This window comes from Mastigoproctus giganteus, chromosome 8, assembly GCF_048544385.1.
Source record: "Mastigoproctus giganteus isolate SK-2022 chromosome 8, ASM4854438v1, whole genome shotgun sequence".
Lineage (NCBI taxonomy): Eukaryota > Metazoa > Arthropoda > Arachnida > Uropygi > Thelyphonidae > Mastigoproctus > Mastigoproctus giganteus.
Genome location: NC_143582.1, coordinates 217,846,259 through 217,872,856, shown reverse-complemented (window position 1 = coordinate 217,872,856; position 26,598 = coordinate 217,846,259). Strand labels below are relative to the sequence as shown.

The 26,598-nt window shown below is 37.0% G+C and overlaps 1 protein-coding gene across 1 annotated transcript in view; it reads right to left on the bottom strand.

Annotated features, from left to right (window-relative positions):
- Positions 1-26,598, bottom strand: part of LOC150082291 (Golgi-pH regulating cation channel) — a 263,701-nt gene that overhangs the window by 34,866 nt on the left and 202,237 nt on the right. The window contains exons 17-19 of the mRNA XM_090380108.1: positions 23,331-23,389; positions 14,056-14,159; positions 7,379-7,461 (exon numbers count right to left, since the gene is read on the bottom strand). Of these exons, the coding sequence (XP_090236234.1) occupies positions 7,379-7,461; positions 14,056-14,159; positions 23,331-23,389 (246 nt within the window). The remainder of the gene's footprint in view (positions 1-7,378; positions 7,462-14,055; positions 14,160-23,330; positions 23,390-26,598) is intronic.

Sequence of the window (26,598 nt, the reverse complement as noted above, 5' to 3'; positions counted from 1 at the left end):
TATACAATACTCAAGGTGTGGCCTGACCATTGCCTTATACAAGGGGATAATCACCTTCTTATCCCTGCTAGAAAAATTCCTGTACATGATTGACAAGACACAATGAGCTACTCTTGAAGACTATCTGCACTGCTCAGAAAACTTCATATCTGCCGGCACAATTACCCCCAGGTCCTTTTCACTCTCTACCACTGTCAGTGTAGTACCACACAGTTGATACGTTACTCTGGGGTTACTGCTTCCCATATGCAGTACTTTACATTTGTCAATGTTAAACTTCATTTGCCACCCCTCAGCCCATCCGCTCAACTTTTCTAGATCCTGTTGCAGCAGCATACTGTCATTAACAACTCTGCAGACCTTCGTATCATCTGCATACTTGGACATTAAGCCTGATATACCATCATCAATATCATTTATAAATACAGAAAACAACAATGGACCCAACACTGAACCCTGAGGGACTCCACTAATAACATAGTCCACAAAGAGCAGTGTCCATTGATTACCACTCTCTGTCTTCTCCCACTCAACCATCCCTTTATCCATAGCAGCAATTTGCCTCCAATGTCACACTGCTCCAATTTGTGCAGCAGTATCAAAAGCCTTTCTAAAATCCAAATATATGAAATCAAAATTATTCTTTGCATCCAGTTCCTTTGTGACTACATCATAGTATCCAACCGAATTGGTCAGACAAGACTTCCCCTTAATAAACACATGCTGTGTCCGAGCTATAACTGAAGTCTTGTCTAGATGATCCTGCAATGTTTCTTTAACCAGTTCCTCCATTAAGTTTCCTGGAACAGAAGTTAAACTAACAGGTCTATAATTACCTGTGTCTCCCTTTGATCCTCCTTTGTGGATTGGGGTCACATTTCGCTCTCATAATTATGGCCAAGGGTTTGCTTACTTCCTTTGCTGCATCCTTTAATATAACTGGATAGATTCCATCAACCCCAGGTGCCTTTCTTATGTTTATCTTCACCATTTCTCCTCCACTTTACTCTCAGTTATTACAAGATTATCTAGCTTACTGCCAGAGTTTAATACACCTCTGGCATTCCCCTCCTTGAATAACTCCTCATATGTGAATGTAGATGCAAAATATTCATTTAGTTTGTTAGCTACCTGAGCAGGATCATCAATAGTTGAACCATCGATATCAAGTGGACCAATCTGATTCATCCCCTTGCTTCTAGAGTTTACAAAAGTAAAGAACTCTTTGCTGTTTTTCTTTGCATCCTTTGCCAAAGATTTCTCGTAATCTGCCTTTGCCTGCCTAACCTCCTTTGTGACTTGGTTCAGACCAGCTTATATCTATCATAAGCTTCTGTGTCACCTTTTAATTTATATGTATCTGGCTGATTTACCTGGCTTCTTTACTTATGCTATTGTTTATTTCCATGTCTAATCTGTCATCTTCATTACAAACTTGTTTAAATTTTTAGTTATTTAATCTATACTCAAAATTCTCTTTTTCTCTCCAAAATTTTAATAACTTTCATACAAATTAAGTAGAGTTTTCACAATGCATCAAGGCACTCATTACAGGGAAACATACAAATAATTTCTTTGAATAAATAAATGTTTTCTTTGTAACAAGTATTCCGTGGTTTTTGGAGTACTTACAAGTAAGAGCACTCTTTTGTTCCCTTTACCAATCTGGTTGCCCTAATCTGCACTTGTTCCAGTAGATCTACATCCTTCCTAAAGGGAGGCCCCCAGACCTGTATATAGCTCATGATGCAGCCTAACTATGGCCTTATACAAAGAAATAATCACCTCCTTATCCCTGCTAGAAAATTATATCCCTTACAAAAGGCATGAACTGTCCTGGCAGCATGTCTGCACCTGCCCAGAGAATTTCAGGTCAGACAGCAAAATTACCTCCAGGTCTTTTTCATTCTCCATTACCCGGAGTGTGGTACCACACAATCGATAAGTTACTCTCAGGTTAGTGCTACCCATGTGTAGTACCTTGCATTTGTCAATGTTAAACTTCAACTGCCATCTCTCAGCCCATCTAACCAATTTCCCTACATCTTATTGCAGTACCACACCCTGATGACTGTTGTTAACCACCCTGCTAACCGTTGTATCATCTGCAAACTTAAACATTAAGCCTAATATCCCTTCATCAATATCATTGATAAATATTGAAAACAACAATGGACACAGCACTGAACACTGTGGAACTCCACTAATAACATTAGTCCATGAAGAGCAGTGCCCAATGATAACCACTCTCTGCCATCCCTTTATCCATAGCAGTAACTTGCCCTTAATACCACATTTCTGCAGTCTATACAACAGTCTTTTGTATACAACAGTATCAAGAGCCTTCCTGAAATCCAAGTATATGATGTCAAAATTATTTTTTGCATCCAGTTCCTTGGTCACTGCATTGTAGTAACTTATCAAATTGGTTAGACAAATCCATGCTGTGATTGCAGTATAATTACATTCCTATCGAAATGGTCCTGCAATACTTCTTTAACCAGTGATTCCATTATTTTCCTTGGAACAGATGCTAAGCTAACAGGTCTATACTCATGTCGTCTTTTAGCATTAGCAGAAGCATATGACGCAAGAAAGAAAGCTTATACAGCATCATCCAAAAAAAAAAAAAAAAAAAAAACTTTCCCATTTTGATCCCCCTTTATGAATTGGGGATATATTTCCACTTCTCCAGTCCATAGGAACCTCCCCTGAATCCAAGGATGCTCTCATAATTATTTATGGCTAAGAGTTTGCTTAATTCCTTTGCTGTCTCCCTTAATATAATTGGATAAATTCCATCCACCCCAGGTGTCTGTTTTATGTACCTCTTCAACAATTTCTCCTCCACTTTCCTTTCATTTATCACAAGGTTATTTAGCTCTTCAGAGTTTGATAAACTTTTGGCATCCCCTACCCTACAGAATTCCTCTTGTGAATGTAGATGAAAAATACCTATTCAATTTGTCTGCAACCTGAGCAGGTTCATCAACAGTTAACCCACAGACATCAAGTAGTCCAATGTGATTCAAACCATTCCCTATATTTTTAATATAAGCATAATCTGCTTTAGCTTGTCTAACCTCCTTTGTGACTTGATTGGAGACTAGTTGATATCTACCATAGGCCTCTGTATCACCTGATAATTTATATGCACCCTACACCCTTTTCTTGTAGATCAGTCAGAAAGGTGAATTTAAACACTAACAGCTAATAGTTTAAGTAAAATGATACAAAAAATTTTAAAACTCAATGTGTTTAAATGTACAACACAAGCAAGGAAGGAAGGCTATTCTGCACATGCACGATGTTGGAGTATGCCTGGATGATGTTTGGGTATTCCTCATTTCACAGTCCATAATGTATTTCAAAATGTTCTGCAGTATTGTCAATATACAATTTAGCATATGCAGCAGCTTTTCACATAGGAACTGCAGGTTGGTCCTTGAGGGTATCACACACATTCTCTCAGATATGCCAAGCTGTTGCTTGGCATATCTGAGAGAATGTCTACAAGACCCTCAAGGACCAACCTGACACCCTTTTAGATTTCCTGCTACCTGGGAGTCTAAACCAGCAAAGTCCAGTCGGTCTGTGACAGCGAAATTGTCTGCAGATGGCGGGACTGTTGGTAACCCTGGGTATACCACCCATTTGCAAGTCCTGAAATATGGTATCTAGCACACTGTGGGTTACCAACCAGGTGTGAAGCAACATAAGCAGGGCTCAAGGTGTGACACCCACACCAAATGGAGGAATGCTGCCCCTCTGTGTTATCAGGCAATACTAGGTGATAGATGACTCATTAACTGGTGCAATACCACCACTTTACTTATTGGATGCTTGATGTGGTGGAACCCATGTTTAGTCTCCAGAGTAAAGCTCCGGTAAACCCTTCCCCATCTCTTACCATCATGCATTATGATTGATGTCTTTTGAGGTTATGATGGACATCACAGCGAGATCCAATCTGCCTTACATTTCGAGGGTACAGCTCTAAAACGATGTTCGCAGGCCACTAATTAGTACACTGGACCGAACCTATTGGTAACTCTCTAGGAGGCTTCCGGATCAGCTAGTGTATAATCTCGCTGCTTCTACTCTGCCAGACGGTGACTGGAAGGAGTCCGAGCAGTGTGCATGCTGGGGGCATTGTCAAGGCTGTGTTATGTCAAGGAGCTGGGTATATTCTTGGCATGTGTAAGCCATATTCAAAAATTTCATTACTTCATACAGCATCCTGCCCCCATCTTTTTTTACTACCCAATACACCATGAATTGTCAAACTTATCTGCAAAAACATCTAAACCACCCAAACACTTCCCCGTTCATTTGAAAAATATACATAGTCTCAGTTCTAATCTCAATGATTAGAACCATTTCCAATTACAGTCCAACTCCATGTACTTTTCTGACAGAATCTCAGTTATTGGTTGATTCAACCACTGATCATCTCAGTTGTCCGAATTATATACTGTATGATTCCTTTCACTTCAAAGGTGGTACTTGTACATATGTTCATTCTGATATTCCTGTCAGAGACTTAGTAATTTGGAATCTCCTCTTTTCAATCTTCTGTGGCTTAAAATCTCTCTATCACATTCTGTCAAATTCATATATTGCCTCTATAATTCTCCACTAATCACTTGGAACTCTTTGACTTCCTCTCTTTGAAACTTGACTTTCTCCAGTCCAAATTTCCTAACAGTGAGATAATTTTCCTTGGTGATTTTAACGTTCACAACTCCAGCTGGCTTCCTTTTCCTAGTCACACAGACCCAGCTGGTCAAGATGCTGAGACTTTTGTTATTACTAATGACCTCACACAGCTTGTTCATTTACCTACCAGAATACCACACACATTTGATCTTTTTCTCACAAACAACCCTTCTTTTACAGACCCAGATCTGAGGTCCTCTAGGCACCTCAGTTCACAACTCGGTAATGGTCGTTTCTCCAATGGAGCCTTCCATGAACATTCTCAACCTTGTATTGTTTGGAATTACAAGAATGCAAACTGGGATGATCTGCAAGATTTCTTTTCTTCTTTTCCTAGGTCAGATTACTGTTTCAAAACTTATGATGTCAATGTTTGGCTCAGATCGAGGGTGTTCAAGATAAGAGTGTTGCACATCATAACTGGCTTGTTTCCAAATCTTTGGTTTTAATATCTGTCTACACCAAAACTTGCAATAATTGTAAAGTAGTTATTAATCAGTCCAAACTAGATTTTGAGCAGGTTAAGAGCAGAAAACTTGCTTCTTGTCTAAATGGAAGCTGAGCATTCTGGTCTCTTGCCAAAGCTATTGGCCCCCAACTTTTGCTCAGCTCTGTTCCCTCCTCTGTCCAAACGAGATTGTTCTATTGCAACTTCAGCTAAGGATAAAACTGACCTGCTAGCATCCTTTTAATGATCTTGGTAAACGAAAATGGTACTCCTCTTGAGTACTATTTTGTTATTTTCTTCTTTTTCTCGAATATCCACTACTTCTCAAATATCCGCTACCAATTCCTTAAATGCTGGTCTCCAGTGGGGTAAAGATAACTTAGTTGATTTCAATCCTTCTAAAACTCAGTCCTATCTTATATCTTGCAAAAAGGATCCCTCTGCTCCTATGCATTTCTTCGATAACACTCCAATTTCTAGGCAAGATCATATATCTCTATTGGGGATTACCTGACTTCTAATCTCTCTTGGCATAAGCACATTACAAATATTGCTTCCTCTGCATCTAAAAAACTGAATTTTCTCTTTCACTCTCGGCATTACTTTTCTTCCAAACAGATGTTCACTATGTACAAATCTACCCTAACACAGAATATTATTCCCACATCTGGGGAGGTGCTCCAAAAACCTCTCACAGGCTTCTAGATTCCATTCAAAAGAGGGCAGTTAGGTTAATTAATGACTCATCTCTAAAAGAGCCTCTCTACTCCCTGTCTCATAGGTTTCTGTTTCTGCTGTATGCCTTTTCTATAGATACTTCCATGGGCACTGTTCTTCTGAATTGACTTCTATAATTCCCACTCCCTCTTTCAAAGCAGCCCGAACACATACCGCAACCAATCAACATCCTTTTTACTATTCAACTACAAACTCACAGAACCAACTTTTCTTCTTCCTCATTTATTCATTTGACTTCCATTTTCTGGAACAACCTTGCTTCATACATATTTCCTGAAAATTACAATCTACAGAAGTTCAAGTCTAATGTAAACAAATATCTTCTTTCATCTTCTCAACCTCCAACCTATGCACGCCACTGAGTACTATAGGTACCAATACCTCTCATGTTTGGAGTTCTCATAAAAAAAAAAAAAATACTGGGCACTCAGTTAATGTTTCTCTGGCATCCAACTTATGGATGGGCAAAGTGTATTTTTATTATTTGAGCACAACTGAAGAAAGTGAGCAAAAGAAAATCTTCACACAATACACAAAGTGCCACTGCAGTCACTACACAGCATGTAGATTCACTACCAAATTCATGATCAGTCTGTATGTTTTTGAAGAAAACACCAGAACAGTCCTGTACATTGTTCTGTGAATGTATATTGCTATCACTCACTTCTAACCAAGGTGTGAATAATAGCAATGTCACCATCTCAGAACTGCTACAATGCAAAAATCTTCAGATTACTCCATATTTCTACACCTACAACACAGCCTCCAAGGTTTAATTTCTCTGAAAGTGATATGTTGGTATTAAGTGGCCAAAAAGTTGACTAGAATTTGCCCTGGGCTATCTAAAGAAATTAGGACTTGAAACCCATCATTACACAGAACATAAACAACACTACACCACATTACACATCACTGCTGAAAACATTATCCTTCACTGCCATCATATTATTGAAAATGATGGATTACATGTGGAGCACCGACTGGGCTAGCCAGGTGGGTAAAGTGCCTGCCTGGCAATCTAAAGGTTGCGGGTTCGAATCCCGTCTCGGGCTTGGATCACAGTAAAATGCAAAAACCTTGGGAGGTGCGTTATGGCCACAGAAGCCAATGCGCCAACAACTAACAAAAAAAAAAATGTGGAGCACGACCTTCAATAACTTCTACTATTCTGGCATCATGTTTTCCCTTAGCAGTGTTATTTGGAAACTTTTTTCCCTAGTGAATTTTTCCTTCCCATCATCTATTGTGTAACTCAAATTCCACTGTTCTTCAACAAACTGTTTCAGCTACAGATCCACTGGTATAAATTACATTCACCTGAACATAAATTACATTCACCCTGTACTTAGCATGTATTAAAATGAATGCTTCTCTAGCCAACAGAAATTTGAAATGATTATAAAATCTCACACAGAAATTTGAAATGACTAAACATTATAAAAAACAAATTTTTAGTTAATTATAAAATCTCACCAAATGCATCATTAGGTAGGGTTTGATCTTGATCGTCATCATCGTCATCATCTGCAGCATCCAGAAGAGGTGTAAAAGCATATCTAAATTGCAAATATATATATATATATATAAACTGGAAAGCAGTAAAAGAAGAATGTACAAAATTGCAAGAATAAAATATATTCTGCATAAAAGTGGTAAATATAAAAGTGTGTGCACAATTTTTATTTATCTCCTTTTTATTCGTTCTGATAATAATTATATTTGAAAATATAAAACAGATATACAATCCTTATTAGCTTCTAGTAAGGTATAGAGCCTAGCTTTCAAACTTATATAATACAAACAAATCTGTACGAATACTTTAAGTCAATTCATACTTAAAGTCAACATATCACTTTCTTATTATATCACCTTATTATAATAAGAAATTATCTTATTATTATTTGGGGGGTCTTTTCTTATTATCTTATTATAATAAGAAAAGACCCCCCCCCCAAAAAAAAAAAAAACAGTCAAAAATTAAGAATACAAAAAAATGCATTTCAAAAATTAATAATAAAATAAAAAGACAATTTAAACTAATCTGTAACACTAAACAAAACCTATACATAAGCTTCTTTCACATGTTAGAATAAATGAAAGATAAGTCTTAATAAAGGTGAAGAAAACTTTGTGAATTATATAAAAGGTTTGCATAAAACATTGAGAAATGAAAGAACTAAAAACATAACAACGTTGTAGTTCCTCATCTCTAAATAAAATTATTCATGGGTTTGGTTGTTTATGGTGAACCCAAAGCAATAGCAGACTGCTTTACCACTTGATTAAAAGCATGGAGATTCAAGCTATATGCAACAATTATGAAAAAATATGAAAATCAAAGAGGAGGTCACATGGTCTGTGAGGTATGTTCAGGGAAGCAATATAAATCTGTGTGACCTAACTATAGTACCCAAATCAGTTCACCAACAATATGACTCTTGGTGCATGTTAACAGGTGCTGCAGCTAGAGAAGACAATTGCACATGTTGACTATTCAAAGACTATTGTCGTTCAAGTCTTTAACATATATATGTGGAATAATGTCCAGAAAACATCCGTGAGCAGACAACTATGAGCAAAAATGAAAGGTGATCAAGCAAGGCAATTTGACATCTGGAGCAATTAACCTTGCATTTAATGTGAGAACACCATGAAGCATCATACCCACACCAGGCCAAGAACCCTATAAAGAATGCACTATGGAAGTTTTGGGTATAACAGCACCAGGTGTTTCCCCCATCTCCACTCACTATAGGAGTATGAGGCATTCACGGAAGCCACTGATCTTGAACACCAACCAGACAATGCAGCTGGTTGGTGCCAGGAATGCAAAGGATGGACACAGCAGCAGCACTGGAGACAAGTCACTTGGTCCAATGAGTCCTGATTTAAGCCTTTCAGTACTAATGGAGGAAACCACAAGAAGCACTGGAACCATCTTATTGCATAACAACAGTACAGACTGCCGGAGGAGATGAAATTATGTCAGGCATGTTTTCCTGGCATAACCTTGGTTGGCTGATCTAACTAGAGGGCACCATAAATGACAGAACATTGCTGGATTATTTAAATCTATCAAAGTAGCATGTTTACCTCTATGGGCAGCAGTACATTCAAGATGCCAATGCAATCATAAATCATCCCAAATATATGAAAAGAGTGATTTGAGGACATGAGAAAGATTTCAGACATCTGCCCTGACCAATCCAATCTTCATGTCAGACTAGAAAATTTCAATCACATTAAGAATTTGAAGAATGAACTGGAAAGGCATGTTCATCAGCCCAATCCTCTGCCTATTGTCAATCCAGAAACTGAGGACAGTTTGTTACACGAATGATTCATTATTCCTTTTATCATTTTTCGACATCTTGTTGACTCCTTACCAATGTCATGTCACAGCAGTGTTTCGGACCAGCAGCAAGGCAACATGATATTTGCTCATGATCCTATTAAAGTCGTCAGCAGTGTATTAGTACAGGCCAAAATAAGTAATGAATCCAGGTTTTGCTGTATCAGGAGCAAAAAAAACTTGTATACAGAAAAATTATACCCACTCTTACCATTTCTGAAGTACTTATCTCTTAAATTTTGCCACACTATTAATATCAACCACTCAGAGAGAGAGAGTTTATTTTAGTGGGTGACAGCAGACACACCAAACAATCTTTTTGAGATGCAGTTTATTAGTTTTCCAAGCAAAATTTGTAATTTTGCTACTGGCTGAGTAATAAAAATACATGGTTGACGATTGATTCTTTTTGATACCACAGAGCTGCAAGGGTATATCAACACAGTAGATGAAATTAAATCACAATTTGTATATTTTACCTGTGTTTTATTTAAACCAAGGAGAAACTTTCTCCTGGATGGCAAGCAGTTGGTGCTAAGGCATAGGCTTACATTCAACTTAGAGAGAAATACCATTATCCACAGTTCTGCCTAAGTGGCTATTTTATTTTATTTTATTTTTTAAACTGCTTCATCAGAATAGGTTTTTTTTTTGTTTTTGTTATCTGGTTTTTAGGAGCATTAGCAACTAAGGCCATATTGTTCTGGGGATACGCGGTGGTCATTCTCTGACCTTTCCGCATCCTCCGTATTTGGTGGGCATGGGCTCGAACCCCGGTCTAATCAAGAAGCGTGTGCTACACACTGCTGCTCCTGCCCGCCTGGCTATGGAGCCCGCCACCAGAATAGGTGAATCACTATAAATTTAAAAATGTGAAACACTACCAGGTGGTCTCTATTAGCATACATATGCTGAACTGTGGATAATGATATTTTAATTTATCTAAGTAAACAGCCAAGCAGTTAAGAAAGTAAAATTTCCATTTAAAAACAAACAACTGCTATGGTTACCTTCGACTCCTAGAATTCAGCCACATTTTCTCTATGCAGTACAATACTATAAAAGTACAAGGATTTTCAATGCAGTAATTGAAAGCAAATCAAAATCATACACTTTAACTGAATTTGAATTCAATCAGGGAGAGACCTTCTGCTCTAACTAAAGATTAGTATTGAGTACTCAGTACCAAGACTTGGGCTTATGTTTAGTTCAACAAGCACAGCTTTGTCTAAAATTATTATTAGCTGCTAAACTAACTTTTTAAACTGTATACTATCACATCACCAGAGACTACATTCTAGCTAGTGAGAAGACAGTAAGCTATTCTGGCAGTGTATCAGATTTTTAAATGTATAGCATATATTGGTGATGGCATACAGTTTAAAAAGATATTTGCAACTTAGGTTGAACCAAGGATAATGGTATTTGTCTCTAAGTCAGAGCTCAGTAAAAGTCTCCATGATTGAAATCTATTGTAGTAAAGTTAGATAGTATGAATCAGAGCTGAAATACTCAATATGTTCTACGTTGATAATAATATTAGTAAATTAATAAGAGGAGTTTACCTCAATATAGTACGTGGAACACTTCCGTATGAAACCCTCCAGAAATTAAAACGGAAAAAACGAAAAAAATCGACAACTTACCGGTACATTAAAGTAAAATATAAATAATTAAAGTAAAATATAAATAATTAAATAATCAATTTAACACAATTCTAAATCAATTCAAAACAATTAAAATTCAAATTAACGCAATTAAAAGAATCTAACGAAAATATTCAAAACGATTTTCCTTCCTCCGTAAATGTGTATGTAAACGTTGAATACACATTAGATATTATTTGGGATATGTTAAATAAAAACTCGACACCGATTAATTATACGAAGCTGCCTATAAAGGAGATTTTTCACTTAATTAAACTATTAGTTGAGGCTAACTACATCACCTTTCGAGACAAGGTGTACAAACAAATTTTTGGATTACCAATGGGTTTGAGCCTGAGTGGCTTAATGTCAGAGATCTATCTCTCAACGATTGAGCAGATACATTTGACACCTTTTCGTCCCCGTATCACATACTATGGGAGGTATTTAGACGATGTTCTAGTTATTACCGATAGTAGTACTATCCAAGACATTTTACATTCGTTCAATAATATTCATTCTAGACTCAAATTTACATTGGAAAGGGAAGATACGGATACTGAGTCATTAAACTTTCTAAATTTCACGCTTACCCGGGACTCGAACAAAATACAATTTAGCATCTATCGAAAACCCACAAACACCGGTATGCTTCTACATTATAATAGCTACCACCAAGGAAGGAAAATCGTTTTGAATATTTTCGTTAGATTCTTTTAATTGCGTTAATTTGAATTTTAATTGTTTTGAATTGATTTTGAATTGTGTTAAATTGATTATTTAATTATTTATATTTTACTTTAATGTACCGGTAAGTTGTCGATTTTTTCGTTTTTTCCGTTTTAATTTCTGGAGGGTATCATACGGAAGTGTTCCACGTACTATATTGAGGTAAACTCCTCTTATTAATTTACTAATTGTAGTAAAGTGTACAAATTTTAATTTGATTTCAAATATTATTATTATTAATAATAATAATAATATTATTAATAATAATAATAATAAATAAATAATAATATTTATTAATAATAATATTATTAATTTTTTTTTTTTTTTTTTTTGATTTGGTAGTTGTTGGCGCATCGGCTTCTGTGGCCATATTGCACCTCCCAAGGTTTTTGCAGTACTTTGATCCAAGCCCGAGGCGGGAATCGAACCCGCGACCTTGGGGTTGCCGGGCAGGTACTTTACCCACTCGGCTAGCCCGGTCGGCATATTATTAATAATATTTACCATGTTAAAATACCATGCAATCTATAGTACTATATTGCATAGTGTAAAAACAGTCTAATTCTATGGGTTAAAAGTTAAACATAAAGGTTATGTTTTTAAATTGAAGTTAAGTAAAACTTCCATTTAAAAATAATGAAGTAACAATATGCTGCTTGGAGGTTCACTTAGACAAAATATATTATTTACAATTTGGTATATGTTTGCTAATAGAGACCAACCACCAGCTAATTCACTACTCTTCACTACACTCATTGAAACAGATCCACATCCTTCCTAAAATGAAGCTTCCAGACCTATATGCAGCATTGAAGATGTGGCCTAACCATTTGGTGATTATCCCATTACTTTGTGCAATGGAATAATCACCAGATTCCTGTATAACACTGACTAAACCCCATGGGTTGTCCTTGCAGCCTGTCTGCACTGCTCAGAGAACTTCAAGTTTGACTTCACAATTGCCTCCAGGTCTTTTACATTCTCTACTTCCTAGAGTTTGTTATTTGGTTTTTAGGAGCATTAGCAACTAAGGCCATATTGCTCCAGGGATATGCAGTGGTTATTCCCTGACCTTTCCACATCCTCTGTATTTGGTGGTCCTGGGCTCAAACCCCAGTCTAATCAAGAAGTGTGTGCTACGCACTGCTGCTCCTGCCCACCTGGCTATGGAGGCGGCACTTCCTGGAATATGGAGCCATATGGTCGGTATGTTATTCTGGAATTATTGGTAGCTTTATGCAATGCTTTGCATTTGTTAAATATTAAACTTCAATTGCCACTTCTCAACCCAACTTCAAAATTTGTCTAAACCTGTTGCACTATCATACCTTGATTCTGGTGATGCTTTACAATTTAAAATAATAGAATGATAACCTTTGTAACATCTGCAAACTTAGACATTAATATTGATATGCCTTTGTCAACATCATCAATAAATATTGAAAACAACAATAGGCCTGGCACTGAACCTAGGAGGATTCCACTAACAACATTAGTCCAAGTAGAGAAGCACCAATTGATAACCTCTCTCTCTCTCTCTCTCTCTCTCTCTCTCTCTCTCTCTCTCTCTCTCTCTCTCTCTCTCTCTCTCTCTCAATCATCCCTTTAACCATATCAGTTGCAATACACTTCCATCTGGTGTTGTAGTAGTTGTGGAAGTGAGTAATTTGAACAAATTATTAGAGGAGATGAACAGGTAATGTAGAACAGTCAAACCATTACAGTATTGTACTGAATTTTACTTGTTTAAACAGAGTTCACCTAGCATTCATTTTTTTGGATAATGTGACTGTGCAAAACAGAATAAAGACGTGCATTTTAAAACAAATCAATACAGCATTTCCTCTCAAATTCATGGATTTTTATATTATAATACTGTATTTCAGTATTATAGATTATATATTTTTTTCATAATACTCAGTACCACTGATAGTAGTTTAAGTCTATTCTTTATGTTGAAGCTGCTGATCTTGCTGTCTTAGTATTTGTGTGAGAACATGATTCACTTAGAACTAAAATGTTAAGAATAATTTTACTGACTAACATCATTTACTCACTTGTTCATGCAGGCTTGCAATGTTTCTAATCTTTGTAGTAGTGTCTTTGGCTATACTGGTTTGCATGCTATCTGAATTAAACATATATTTGTATTTTGGAATAGGTCCAGAGGTTATGTTACTGATGTTACAATTTATCATAAGGTTTTGTGAGGGCTAATCTCTGGTTAATATTCTGTTAGTTGCATATAGTGTTTCAACTGATGGAATGTCAACCAAAATGTTTCATGGCATTTTGGGTACAGTGATAGCATAATACATGAAACTAAATCAAAATTTATATAGGAAGATGTACACTTTTAAAAACATAGTACACAAGAATGAAAATTGCGAGTACACAAACACAGGCTGAGTTGAAGCACTAACCTTTGATTGTTGTTTGTAGGTCTCCAGAGTACCATAATAACCAAAAGCACTACAGAAAACAGAAGAGGCCAGTAAGCATCATCCACCCATAATTCCTTCCAGTCCTTAGGAAGAAATTAAAAATAATCAAAAAACAATTAGGTGAAATATAAACATTTTTACTATCATTAGTTCATAAAGAAAGAAGTATTTATGCATTATACATTAATATGGTCGATTCTGTTTAGGTCATTCAAAATACTTTAAAATTCCTGGTCTACTTTTGTGTCAGTTTTTTAGTGCACAAAGTAGCATAAGATCAACTAAAAAAAATAAAAATACTTAAAACCAATTTTCGCTAAAAGTTGGGGGAAAAAAAACAGAAAAGGAAAAAAAAAAACATGGTAGAATCAAATAATGAACAATAAATTAAAAAACTATTATTTCACACTGAAGGGATAATTGTAGAATCATATTGTGGAATTATTTTTTACAACTGGGTTGTCAGCTGTTATGCCACAAGGGTACCTACCCAGCCATCAATGAAGGGTCAAATAGCCCTGAAAGGGCCATTTGGGTGATGGTATTCACTGAGAATAAGTAACATTAGTCTTCTCTATTGGGGAAGCATTACTTATTTGAAGTGTAACCAAACAGGCAACTCATTGTGAAGGTATTCACAATATGAGATGTAAAGAAACAATGCCACTATAATAACTTTGGTTAATTTACTGCATATAGATGTGATGCATTTGCACTAACTTATAATACAGAAAAATATATATATAAAAATTTAACACCCAATTAATACATTACCACGAGCTACACATAGTAATAAAATAATGCAACACACACAAGAGCATAACTGAAAAACAACAGAATACAATTTGCAGACCTCACTCTGAGAATCCATTAAACAGATATTTCACAAGAGAAAATATCAGTATTAATTTTAGAGTGATATTCCTTATTCTGTGAAAATTGAAGAAGACCAATGTCATATTTATTTGCTAAGTTAATCATTGGATAAGGGAAGGATGTGTCAAGAGATTTGATTCTATTTTCAAGGCACATTTCAATCTGGTGTTTTCTGGAGAGCTAGATCCTCATGCCTATTTTCTCTTACATGGATGGAAAAGGAGTGATAGAAGACAACATTTTTATTCAATTACTACAAGTCTGGAGATGAGAGTATTCAAGGTTTTCATACAATTAAGATCCAGATGAGGTAAAAGGGAAACCAACTTTCACCTCAGCACATTTAAGGACATGGAATTCAATGGAATCACATAACAGAAAGCAAATATGTATTAGTGTATTTTGCTATGCTAGATCAGAAGTGTCAGAGTTGTGAATTAAATTTTGCCTTAAATTTTGAGATGTGTTTTGAATGAAAGTTTAGAGTCAAAATAAATCAAGGTCATTGTGGGCTGCAACTTTTTTAAACAACTGAATTACCAATTAGGGGAAAGAATTGGAAAGGAGAAGACTGCCTCGTAATTGAGAGATGAGCATTTTTTTTATTTTTCTAGGCAATTTCTAGCATAACATATACTTCCACTAGTTGATAATCATTCTTGGCACATGGAGATGAACAGGGATTGTCTGTCAGCATATGAATGATATCATATAGAGCATCAATTGTCTGTTAGCATACTGATAACATCACACACAGCATCAATATAATACCTTCAATTTTGGAGGGTGTCAGTTCATTATTTCATATTTCAATGAAATAGCCAATACAGCATCAATATAATACCCCCAATTTGGAGGGTATGTCAGTTCATTAGTTCATATATCAATGAAACAGCTATTTCTTCCTAAAGTTGATCGTGAATCTGCTGGTTTTAATTAGAGGATAAGTCTTTTTCATGTTGAAATATTTAACTGTTTCACCTCATCACAGAAAGTCGACTTTGCATTCACTACATAAAATCACAATCAGGATAAGTGACCACAACAGTATATACAGCTGATGTACCCATCACATAGCAATTTTGAAATCATAATCAAGAAAAGCACTGCTCAGGAAATGGAATGTACTCCATATACAAGTCCATGCAGTAATTGAATGAACAGAGGATCCTTTCATTAACTACCAAGGAATATGCAGTTCAGCAGCAAACCAGTCTGAACAAGCCTGAATCTTCAAGAAGAAAAGCAACAATTTGCTATCCGCTGCCATCACAAGTGGCAGGCTTGCCATGGTGGTCATTTCTCCACAGGAACCACCAGTTTCTCCAACATGAACCAGTCACCTATAGATGACAGGTGTGCTTCACGGATGACGGATCATAAATTCAAACTCAAGTCTAGTCAAGGCTGCTCCTAGCATAAAGAGAGAAGAAAGTCATTAATATAGTTATTTGTTTTTCACTCCTTGTTCAGCTGAAGAAGAAATGAACCATAGTTTCAAGCAATCTGCATAAGAAATAATCAAAATATTATACTCTAAAAGGGGCAGAATTGGCAAAGAAGAGAGCAGAGCCGATAAAATGTGAATCTTCTTAATAGAGCAGAGAATAAGTTTCCTTTTAAAAATGGAATTTTGAAGAAAAGATAACAGATGCCCAGTGATGGAGTTGGTATTCCTGAAGAAAGAGAATAAGAGCTTTAAAGTTCACATTTTCAAAAGCAGAAGAGACATTTAGGTATAGCAAGTCAACCTGAGAATTAAAGTTAATAGTTTGAGTGGCTAGAAAGGTGGAAGAAATAAGATTTGTAATAGGCAGGAATCCCCTCCCCCCCCCTTTTTTTTTACCATAGCATATATTGTCAGAGTTAACAGATTGGATCTGAGACATTAAGGTGCAAAGAAGGATTTTTATAATAGTTTCAGAAGAAAAGAAGAGATAGAGATCAGTCTCCAATCTTTAACATTTATAGAACATTTTTGTGAGATGTTCATATATAAAAGGGATGACATATTACAAAATAAAAATATATATTATGTCTGAACCACGGGTGTTATTCAACAGGATGTTTTTAATTGCATTCTTAATCATTTTAAGACTGACAGGACTGTGGAGAGGCCCACAGGAGAGAAGAGATATTTAGTTGCCAAGCCAGTGGAACAACTTAAACATTCTCCTTGAAGCTACAAAGTCAAACCTCTCAATAGAGTTGTCGGGAAGTGAAGGTTTATGAGAATTGCTTGATAGAATATTTTTATTATCAAGCATACTCAAATTAGTTGCATACTATTAGGCACACTATAGTTGCAAACTATATTAAGCACATCACAGTTGCAAACATATACTTGGATCTTAGAAAGGCTTTTGATACTGTTGCACATGGAAGACTGCTGCACAAATTGGAGCAGTGCGGCATTGGAGGCAAATTGCTGCTATGGATAAAGGGGTGGTTGAGGGGGAGAAGACAGAGAGTGGTAATCAATGGACACTGCTCATTGTGGACTAATGTTATTAGTGGAGTCCCTCAGGGTTCAGTATTGGGTCCTTTATTGTTTTCTGTATTTATAAATGATATTGATGATGGTACATCAAGCTTAATGTCCAAGTTTGCAGACGATACGAAGGTTGACAGGGTTGTCAAGGACACTACTGACACTATGCTGCTGCAACGGATCTGGAAAGGTTGAGCAGATGGGCTGAAAGGTGGCAAATGAAGTTTAACATTGACAAATGTAAAGTACTACATATGGGAAACAGCAACCCCAGAGCAGTGTATCAACTCTGTGGTACTACACTGACAGTGGTAGAGAATGAAAGGGACCTGGGGGTGGTTGTGCAGGCAGATATGAAGTTCTCTGAGCAGTGCAGACAGGCTGCAAGAGTAACTCATGGTGTATTGTCAATGATATATAGGAATTTTTCTAGCAGGGATAAGGAGGTGATTATTCCCTTGTATAAGGCAATGGTCAGGCCACACCTAGAGTACTGTATACAGGCCTGGAGGCCTCATTTCAAGAAGGATGTAGAGCTGCTGGAACGAGTACAGAGAAGGGCAACAAGATTAGTGAATGGAACAAAGGGGTGCTCTTACGAAGAAAGGCTTAAGTTTTGCAAATTACAGCGTCTGGAGACTAGGCACCAGGGAGGTGATCTGATAGAGGTGTACAAAGCCTTGAATGGTTTGAGCATGCTTAATGCTGATGGGATTCTTCCTCTTGCTCAGAATAATCACCTGAGAGGGCATAAATTCAAATTGAGGAAAGACAGATGTAGGATAGAGATGTGCGGAAATTTGCCTTTAGCCAGCGGGTGGTTGGTAGGTGGAACAGACTTCCATCCCTTGTCGTGGAAGTTGATAGCCTAAATAAGTTTAAGGCTCAGCTGGACAGGCATTTCGAACGAACAGAGGGGTGAAGTGGAAGTGGTTATTTTTTATTTATTTATTTTACTTTATTTTTTTTTTGGCTGATGCTGCATAAGCTTGCTTTCTTGCATCAAATGCCTCTACTAATGCTAATGCTAACTGCAACCAGTAATGCTGAATAGGTATTCACTGCCATCTGCATACAAACAAAATTTTAATGTTAAAAATTAAAATTAGAAAATTTCAAAAACAGTCTTTCAGCATTACTGACTGCAGTTTGCAACTATCTCTTTAACATGGTATAAGTGTTTTAATTTTACAAATCATTATTTAATCAATTTTTAATTGGAAAAAGAGAACCAGAAAATATTTTTGGTCTCATTATAAATAACTGTTTTAAAACATCTCAAACCACTTTTTATAATTTGAAATGAAATAAATCTCACATAGAGTACTGTACTTTTGGCTGTATCTGTGACTGCACTACTGGACATATGTTGGTTATGGCTAATCACTTATGGTTATTGTCATAGCTGATTATTGCTAGTTTTTTCTCAAACTGTTCAAAAATTTTCTATCGACTAAATTTAAAAAAATGTCCACCCATGAACAATGGCTTATTATAAATAAAATTATAATTATAAAGAAATATAAATACATTAATATTCAAGGCATCAATAACACTGTGTATCACATTCAAAGGCAGCAAAAATGAAATGCCTGTTACATTAGCAGCACCACTGTTAAATCTGTATCTGCAACTTAAGTAAATACAGGAAAATACTGTACCCACAACTGCAGCAAATAAGAAGCCTCATTTTAGGAAGGATGTAGAGCTGCTGGAATTGGTACAGAGAGGAGGAACGAGATTTGAGGGTAACAAAGGGATGCTCTTACCAAGAATGGCTTCAGGTCTGCAAATTGCAGTGTCTAGAGACTAGGCACCAGCAAGATGATCTTATTGAGGTGTTTAAGGCTTTGAATGGCTTGAGCAAGCTTAGTGCTGATGGGATTCTTCCTCTTGCTCTGACTATGCACATGAGGGGGTATAAATTACAATGAGGAAGGATGGTTGCAGAATAGATGTGTAGAAATTTGCCTTCAGCCAACAGGTGGCTGATTGCTTGAACAAGCTACCATCCATTGTTGTGGAAGTGGTCAGTTTGAATAAATTCAAGGAAGAACCAGAAAAACTATTGGAAGGGATGAATAGGTTAAATGGATTTTTTTTTGGCCGATGATGTATAAGCTTGCTTTCTTGCATCGTTTGCCACCATCAATACTAATACTAAAGCCTACTATCACCATGTTAGCCGTCAGACTAATTATTCCAGCATCAAATTCAGTAAACAGCACATTCATTTTATCACATCCTCTAATGGATTCTTCTGTGATTATAATGAAGTTAACTTCAGTTATAAGTTCCACATATGAAGTATTAGCCACTGAATGATTCTGACAGATCTCACAAGTTCTTTATGAAGAGTTAACTAATTTTTCACAAATATGATAGCTAAAGTGTTAAATTTCCATTGTGTGCACTTCATATGAATCGCAGAAAATAATTTCAATTTAACACAAATTTCACTCCTGATAATGCCATTTAGGCCAACTGATGATGTTATACAAACACCCCCTGCTTCCTTGCAATATTTAATGAAACTTGTGAAATCAAGTAGATTTAACCTTTCTTGAAAGAGTGTGCCATCCATAATAAAACTGCAAATTACAGGATCCAAAAATAATTGGTTTCCTTTTAATTTGTAATCCATTCTTTATTAATGCTTGCCAGAAATTAACCAGTTTTAAAAGTGGAAACACTCAGTGAACACTGAATTATGACCACCCTATCTGTAATGGATTATGAAGCATAGCTTGCAGTATAAAAAGCCAAACAGCATCCTATGCTAAAGCAGTAATTTGCTTCTGATAGCGCAAGTTATAGTGATAAAGTAGCAGTTATGGAATGTATTAAAGATATATTGAGGAGTTTCAAAAGAGCACGACCGTAGGAGCTCATTGTTGTGTGCATCTATATCGGAAATTACATGTTTCATCGGTTGTTCGTGGCCCACTGTTTTTAAGGTGTACAAAGAATGGTGTTGAATAGGTAAACCACCTCCTGCCGACAGAATTGCAAAGAATTATTCAAGGTGGATGTTCATGGTGAGCCGAAGGGTGCAAGCATGTTGTATGGGCTCAACAGCAGGTCCCCGTGCAAGAGTCAGCACTCCAATACAATATGGAGAATGCAAGAAAAATATCCCAAATGATATGCCCCACACACTCAGACATAAGGAGTTCCACAGCAGATGACCCAAGAGACACCCTCATTACTGATCACTGTCAACAGCAAATGCTGTGATGTCAACAACATGCTGGTAGGACACTTCAGGACTGGAAACAAGTGTGCTGATCAGATAAGTCCAAATACCTGATGCAACATGCCAACAATTGCCTTCCTGCATGTGGCACAAGGATCACGAATCCATGGCAACCACTATCCAGACAGGTGGTGATGGTTACTTAATATAGAGCATATTTTTCTGGCAAGAAATAGGCCCACTGGAACAATGTTTCACTGGTGACATCTATCAGCAGCTCTTAGGAGACCATTGTGCACCCAGTCATGTTGCATTTTTCCCAGACAGAAACAGGATCTTCCAAGACAATGCGATATCATCGACCCTCACTGTGCATGAGTGGTTCAAGGAACACAGTGAAGATATCACCCACCTTGATTGGCCACCAAATTGCCTGGTGAGATGTTACCGAATCGGAAGTGAGGTGTACGAATGCACAACCATCACCTATACTGATGCTGTGGATTTTCTCAGATGATACACATAAGGAGACAAATTTAAACTGAAAAAGGATGGCTGCAAGATAGATGTTAGAACGTTTTCTTTCAGCTAGACAGTATGGCTGCAGATCCCTAGATATGTCTTTGGACATCTAGTGGAGTCAATGCCTCGGCAAATAGCAGCTGTTATCCATATGAATGGTAGCCCAACGTGATATTATATAGGTGATCATAATTCAATAATTACTGAGTGTATATATACACAGTGGAAAAGAGAATGAAAATGCTTTCATCTGTTTTCAGTTATGACACATACTTATATGTCTTCATAATTTCAATAGGTGATGAAAACACTGCACAGACAGAAGAAGCATTCATATAATGTCAGGGGGAGCAAAAAAAAGTACAATCTTTATGTCAGAAAAATAGCAAACAAAACTACAGTACCTATTGTACCCATGTCCACATGTAATAACTCAATTCCCAGTATGTGGATTTTCATGATATTTTATATTTGGCTCTTTTAGAAAAATTTGTTGAGTCACCCCAAATTTCATTAAAACCAGACTAATAAAAATCAGAAATTATTATTTCTCTCTTTTTTTTTATCCCATACATATCATATAAGCTACCCACAAACTGTTTCGTTGAAAGTAGCATTAAGAGAGGCATCCTGAATATTTCTTAAATTGCCAATTTTCTACTCAGATATTACTGTCTTGCTTTTTGAATGCCTCTCCCAATGCTACTTTTGCTAGTTTTCCTAGAAGAGGATATTTAGATCCCACTGAATCTGAATTTCTCAGATGATACACATAAGGTTTGTTATTTTAGTTTTTAGGAGCATTAACAACTAAGGCCATATTGCTCCATGGATATGCGGTGGTCATTCCCTGACCTTTCCGCATGCTCCGTATTTGGTGGTCACGGGCTCGAACCCCGGTCTAATCAAGAAGCGTGTGCTACGCACTGCTGCTCCTGCCCATCTGGCTATGGAGGCACCATACACATAAGGAGACAAATTTAAACTGAAAAAGGATGTTAGAAGTTTGCAAGATAGATGTTAGAACGTTTGCTTTCAGCTAGAGAGTAACTGACTGCTGGAACAAACTTTTATCTGGTGTTTTGGAAATGGGTAGTTTGAATAAATTTAAGGAAAGATTGGACAAATTATTAGAGGAGATGGACCAAGGATGGTAGTCCCCCCCCCCCCTTTTGGCTGATGCTGTTTAAGCTTGTTTCTTGCATTATGTGCCACTATTACTAATACTGCCAATGCAAAAGATGGGCAGAGGGCCCTCCATCACAAAATGGGCTATGCGGTGTGATACAGAAGTTTGAGGAGATAAGTATTTTTCCTACATGTCATAACAGAGGAAGGCAACCAGTTTCTAGGGGTGGCACTATTGATGAAATTGCTGCTGCCAAAATGACCAAAAGTACTGCATATAAATTGCATTTGTTCACTAGTGACAGAACCTTTCATGGTCAATAATCTGCAAGATCCTGTGAACTCTGCTATACTGATGTTCATACAAAGTTCACAAGGTGCATCATCTGATTCTAAATGACCTTAAGATCACTTTCAACATAGACAACATTCCATTCTTTGTAACCCAGGCAGCTGCAGGGGCTGGTTATTATGCCCAGTGTTCAACAGCATACAATGTATCCATGAACAAACAAGCTGATTTTTTTTTATGGAAAAATATACATGGAGCGGGGATGTGTGAATGGTGTTGTTTTTGAAAAACAACCCAACAGAAGTAATACACACTTTTGTAAAACTGCATGCTACATTATATGCATGAACTATTTTGACCCCAGAATTAGAAGTTTAATAACATGAGTATTTATGAATAATTCTTATATCCTGGTTAATAAATACTACAAGAAGACATGAAGACAAGAAGACAAAACAAAATAAAATGCTGTTATTATCTGTAAAAAGTATTGACATGTAGAGTGGTGGGTGCACAATCAAAACCATTTGGGGAATGGAATACTACTATAAAGTTTTGGAAATTGCTAAACTAGAAGAATCATTTTCTCCCACAAATACATATATCATTCAACTTAAATAACATCATATGATATATAATTAACCATATGATTCATTTTTAACTCAAACTTTCACATAAATTTTAGGAATCCAATCTTCACAGCAACATATGTTCATACTGCATAAGATTTAGGATAAACAAGAACTTACCGTAATACAAGATGTTAATTTGTGGCTGTGTATTGACCATATCATGTAGGCAATAGATGCTAAAAGAAAAAAAAAAAAAGAAAGAAAAAACTGTAACCTATTAATTTAAGAATATCTATGACATTGCAACCCATTAGTTATTTCTTTTTAATTTTATTTAACTAAATCTATCAGTTCAAATAGCAATCTGAACATTAACTAATGTTTGTATATATTTAAATTAACCTAAAATTGAAATATAGATTAATTAGGATCTCAGAAGGAATTTACTTCAATTGTTTTTTCCAGATAACCTCCCAAACTGCGGGGTAAACATAAAAAATATGCAACTCATAGCCTTTGAAAATCCTTAGGTACCAAAATGGAAGATGGATGTGGGTCCACATCAGTTCAGTGCAAGACAATTCTGGTACATCTGTTTGGTACAAGACAATTCGGTGCATAATAATTCATTGTAAGCAATAATTCAGTGTATGTGACAATTTGGTGTATGATATTTTGCTTTATGTGACAATTGGTATATGACAATTTGGAGAAAGGCAACTGGTGGCTACAACAATTTGGAGAAAGGCAACTGGTGGCTACAACAATTTGCAAGTACAATGATTCGATATTCTGCGTGAAAATTCAGGGAATGACAAATCAAGGCTTTAAATGAAAACTTTTAATGTGCTGTGCAGTAAATGATTAATTTGGTGACCACAGTTAATTTAGTGAATTCTTTACTGATTTCTGGTCTCTCCATGATACACCGAATTGTTGAGCATAACCAAACTGTCATGGCCACTAACTGTCTTTCACCAAATTGTCGCATACATTGAACTTTTATTATTATTATTATTATTTTCTTTTTTATTATTATCATTATTGTTATTTTCTTTTCTTTCTGTTTTTGCTTTGTGTCACATAATGATATATATAATGAATCCAGAGCATGTAGGCCTTTTCACTTATATTCGAACTGTTCTTGGTCATCAAACATACGATGTAGTCTTGAAACTACAAAAGAATTTCATTTTTATAGCTCAAGGTAGGCAACATCTCAGGTTTGCCCACTGGTGTAAATCTCACTGCATCATCCTGAAGGGCTTCCTTTACAAGGCTCCATTTCCCAGTGAATGTATGCAGCGTGCCTGCCGAAACTTCAGCTACAGGACCCTAAAGCGCTATCGTACCCGGCAGCAACATAAGTTTGAAAATTTAGTTTGTGAGTCCTACAACTCCCATCATCAACATATAGTCGCTACAAGTTGCTCACAGTTTGTACTAAATTTGAGAGATAAGCACTTATCTGCAGGACAATTTGATTTACTAACCCTAGGAATGAAGTTCACCGTTCTTCCCCACAGACCACTCATTACTGATATTACCTTGGGTGTTGAAGCATCATTGACACGCATCCCTGAAGAGGTGGCAAATACGATTCTCCTAAAAACTGCAGCGATCTTACATCGTGCTTGCCCTGTCATCTCCAATCTCAGTTGCCGACAAATCTCTGCTCTGAGCACATTGAAGGAGAATACTTCCATCGTTGTCCTTCTGGCAGACAAAGGGCACTGAACAGTCATCTTGAACGCTACCAACCAGTAAACGTCTCTCCTATCAAGACCCTGGAACAATGGGAGTCCAAGGTAAACGAATCCGTATGCTGTCATCTACATGCCTCTGGGTGCCAGATTCCACAGTTTTATGGACTACCAAAAGTCCACAAGGAAGGAGTACCCTTAAGACCTATCATCTCCTGTTGTTGTTCTCCGAGTTAAGCATTATCTAAGTTTGTCTCGGACTTTCTTTTTCCCCTAGTGGGCAAGACTGCCAACACCGTTTCCAACAGTGGGGAGTTTATAGATTGGATTTGTACCCTATCCATCTCAGATGATCAAGTCATGGCCTCATTTGTGTGGTGTCTCTTTTCACGGACGTGGAAACTTTTTGATGTGGTGTCTCTCTTACAAGGAGCTTCTGGATAACGACCAGACCCTAAGCAACAGGACTTCTCTAACTTCAGAGGACATTTACACCACCCTTACACTATGCTTGACTGGTGGGGCCATTATGTTTGGTGACTCCATTTACCAGCAGATACACGGCACAGACATGGGTTCCCCAGTTAGTTCAGCCACTGCAAACATCACAATGGAGGAACTGGAGGGTCGTGCATTTGTGAGTCTACCAGATCCCACTGCCTTTTGGTGTCGCTACGTGGATGATGTGTTTGTAGTTATTCCCCAGGAGTCAGGTGACCAACTTTTGCACCACCTTAACTCTGTTGCCTTTCATACAATTCACCATCAAGCTGGAGTCAGGCAATACCCTCCCATATTTGGATACTTATGTCCGGCATGCGGGCATGCATTTGAAGACAACAGTCTATTGCAAATCGATGTGTGCTACCCAGTTCGCCCTGTTAACGCACACCTAGACCCACTCTTAGTTCTGTGGATGAGAGGCACACTGAGATTACTAGGGTCAAGACAGATCTTGTGAGGTGTGGCTACCACACCAGTACCCCATATAGGAATGACATACAGGCCCATGACCACATCGCAACCAACAGAACCATTCACAGTAATGATTCCACCATAACCGCCTTTATCACATTCTACCAAACCTATTATCACAACAGATTTCTAGAGTCTTAAAGGCTCATGGGATAAAGTGCCTACAACTCCCAGGCAGGAAGTTGGGATACCTCATCTCCAGTGTTAAAACATCGGTTCCTCCCTTGCTGCAGAGTGGATTAGTCTACCATATTTCCTGCCATGACTGCACTACTGCTATGTTGGGGAAACTGGCAGGAGGCTCAGGAATTGCATTTCTTAACATGAAAGAGCTATGCGTTTAGTGGATGTGAAACACTCAGCCATTGCTGAGCACTTCTGGTCAACCCAGCACAACATTGACCCATGCCACGATGTCATGATTATTGATCATTCTTGCCATTACCTTTGCTGCGCCTGGTTGAAATCACTGCACATCTCGTGCTGTAATGATTCCTTTAACACAAAAAAGAGGATGTCATGTCCATCCCATTACTGAGGCAACCATCCTCATGGCTGACAAACATTGGCATTTACAATGTACCCATGAGTCACAGCCTTCTAACAGCTAATTGTTGCATACATGCAGTTCACCATACATGACTGCCATTACATGCACATAGGTTCTATATTTCTAGATTAACTGTTAAAACTGATGAAGGGCACCATACTGTCCGAAAGCTTTATATTACTTTCCTGTACATATTTTAACATTAAACATATTTTAG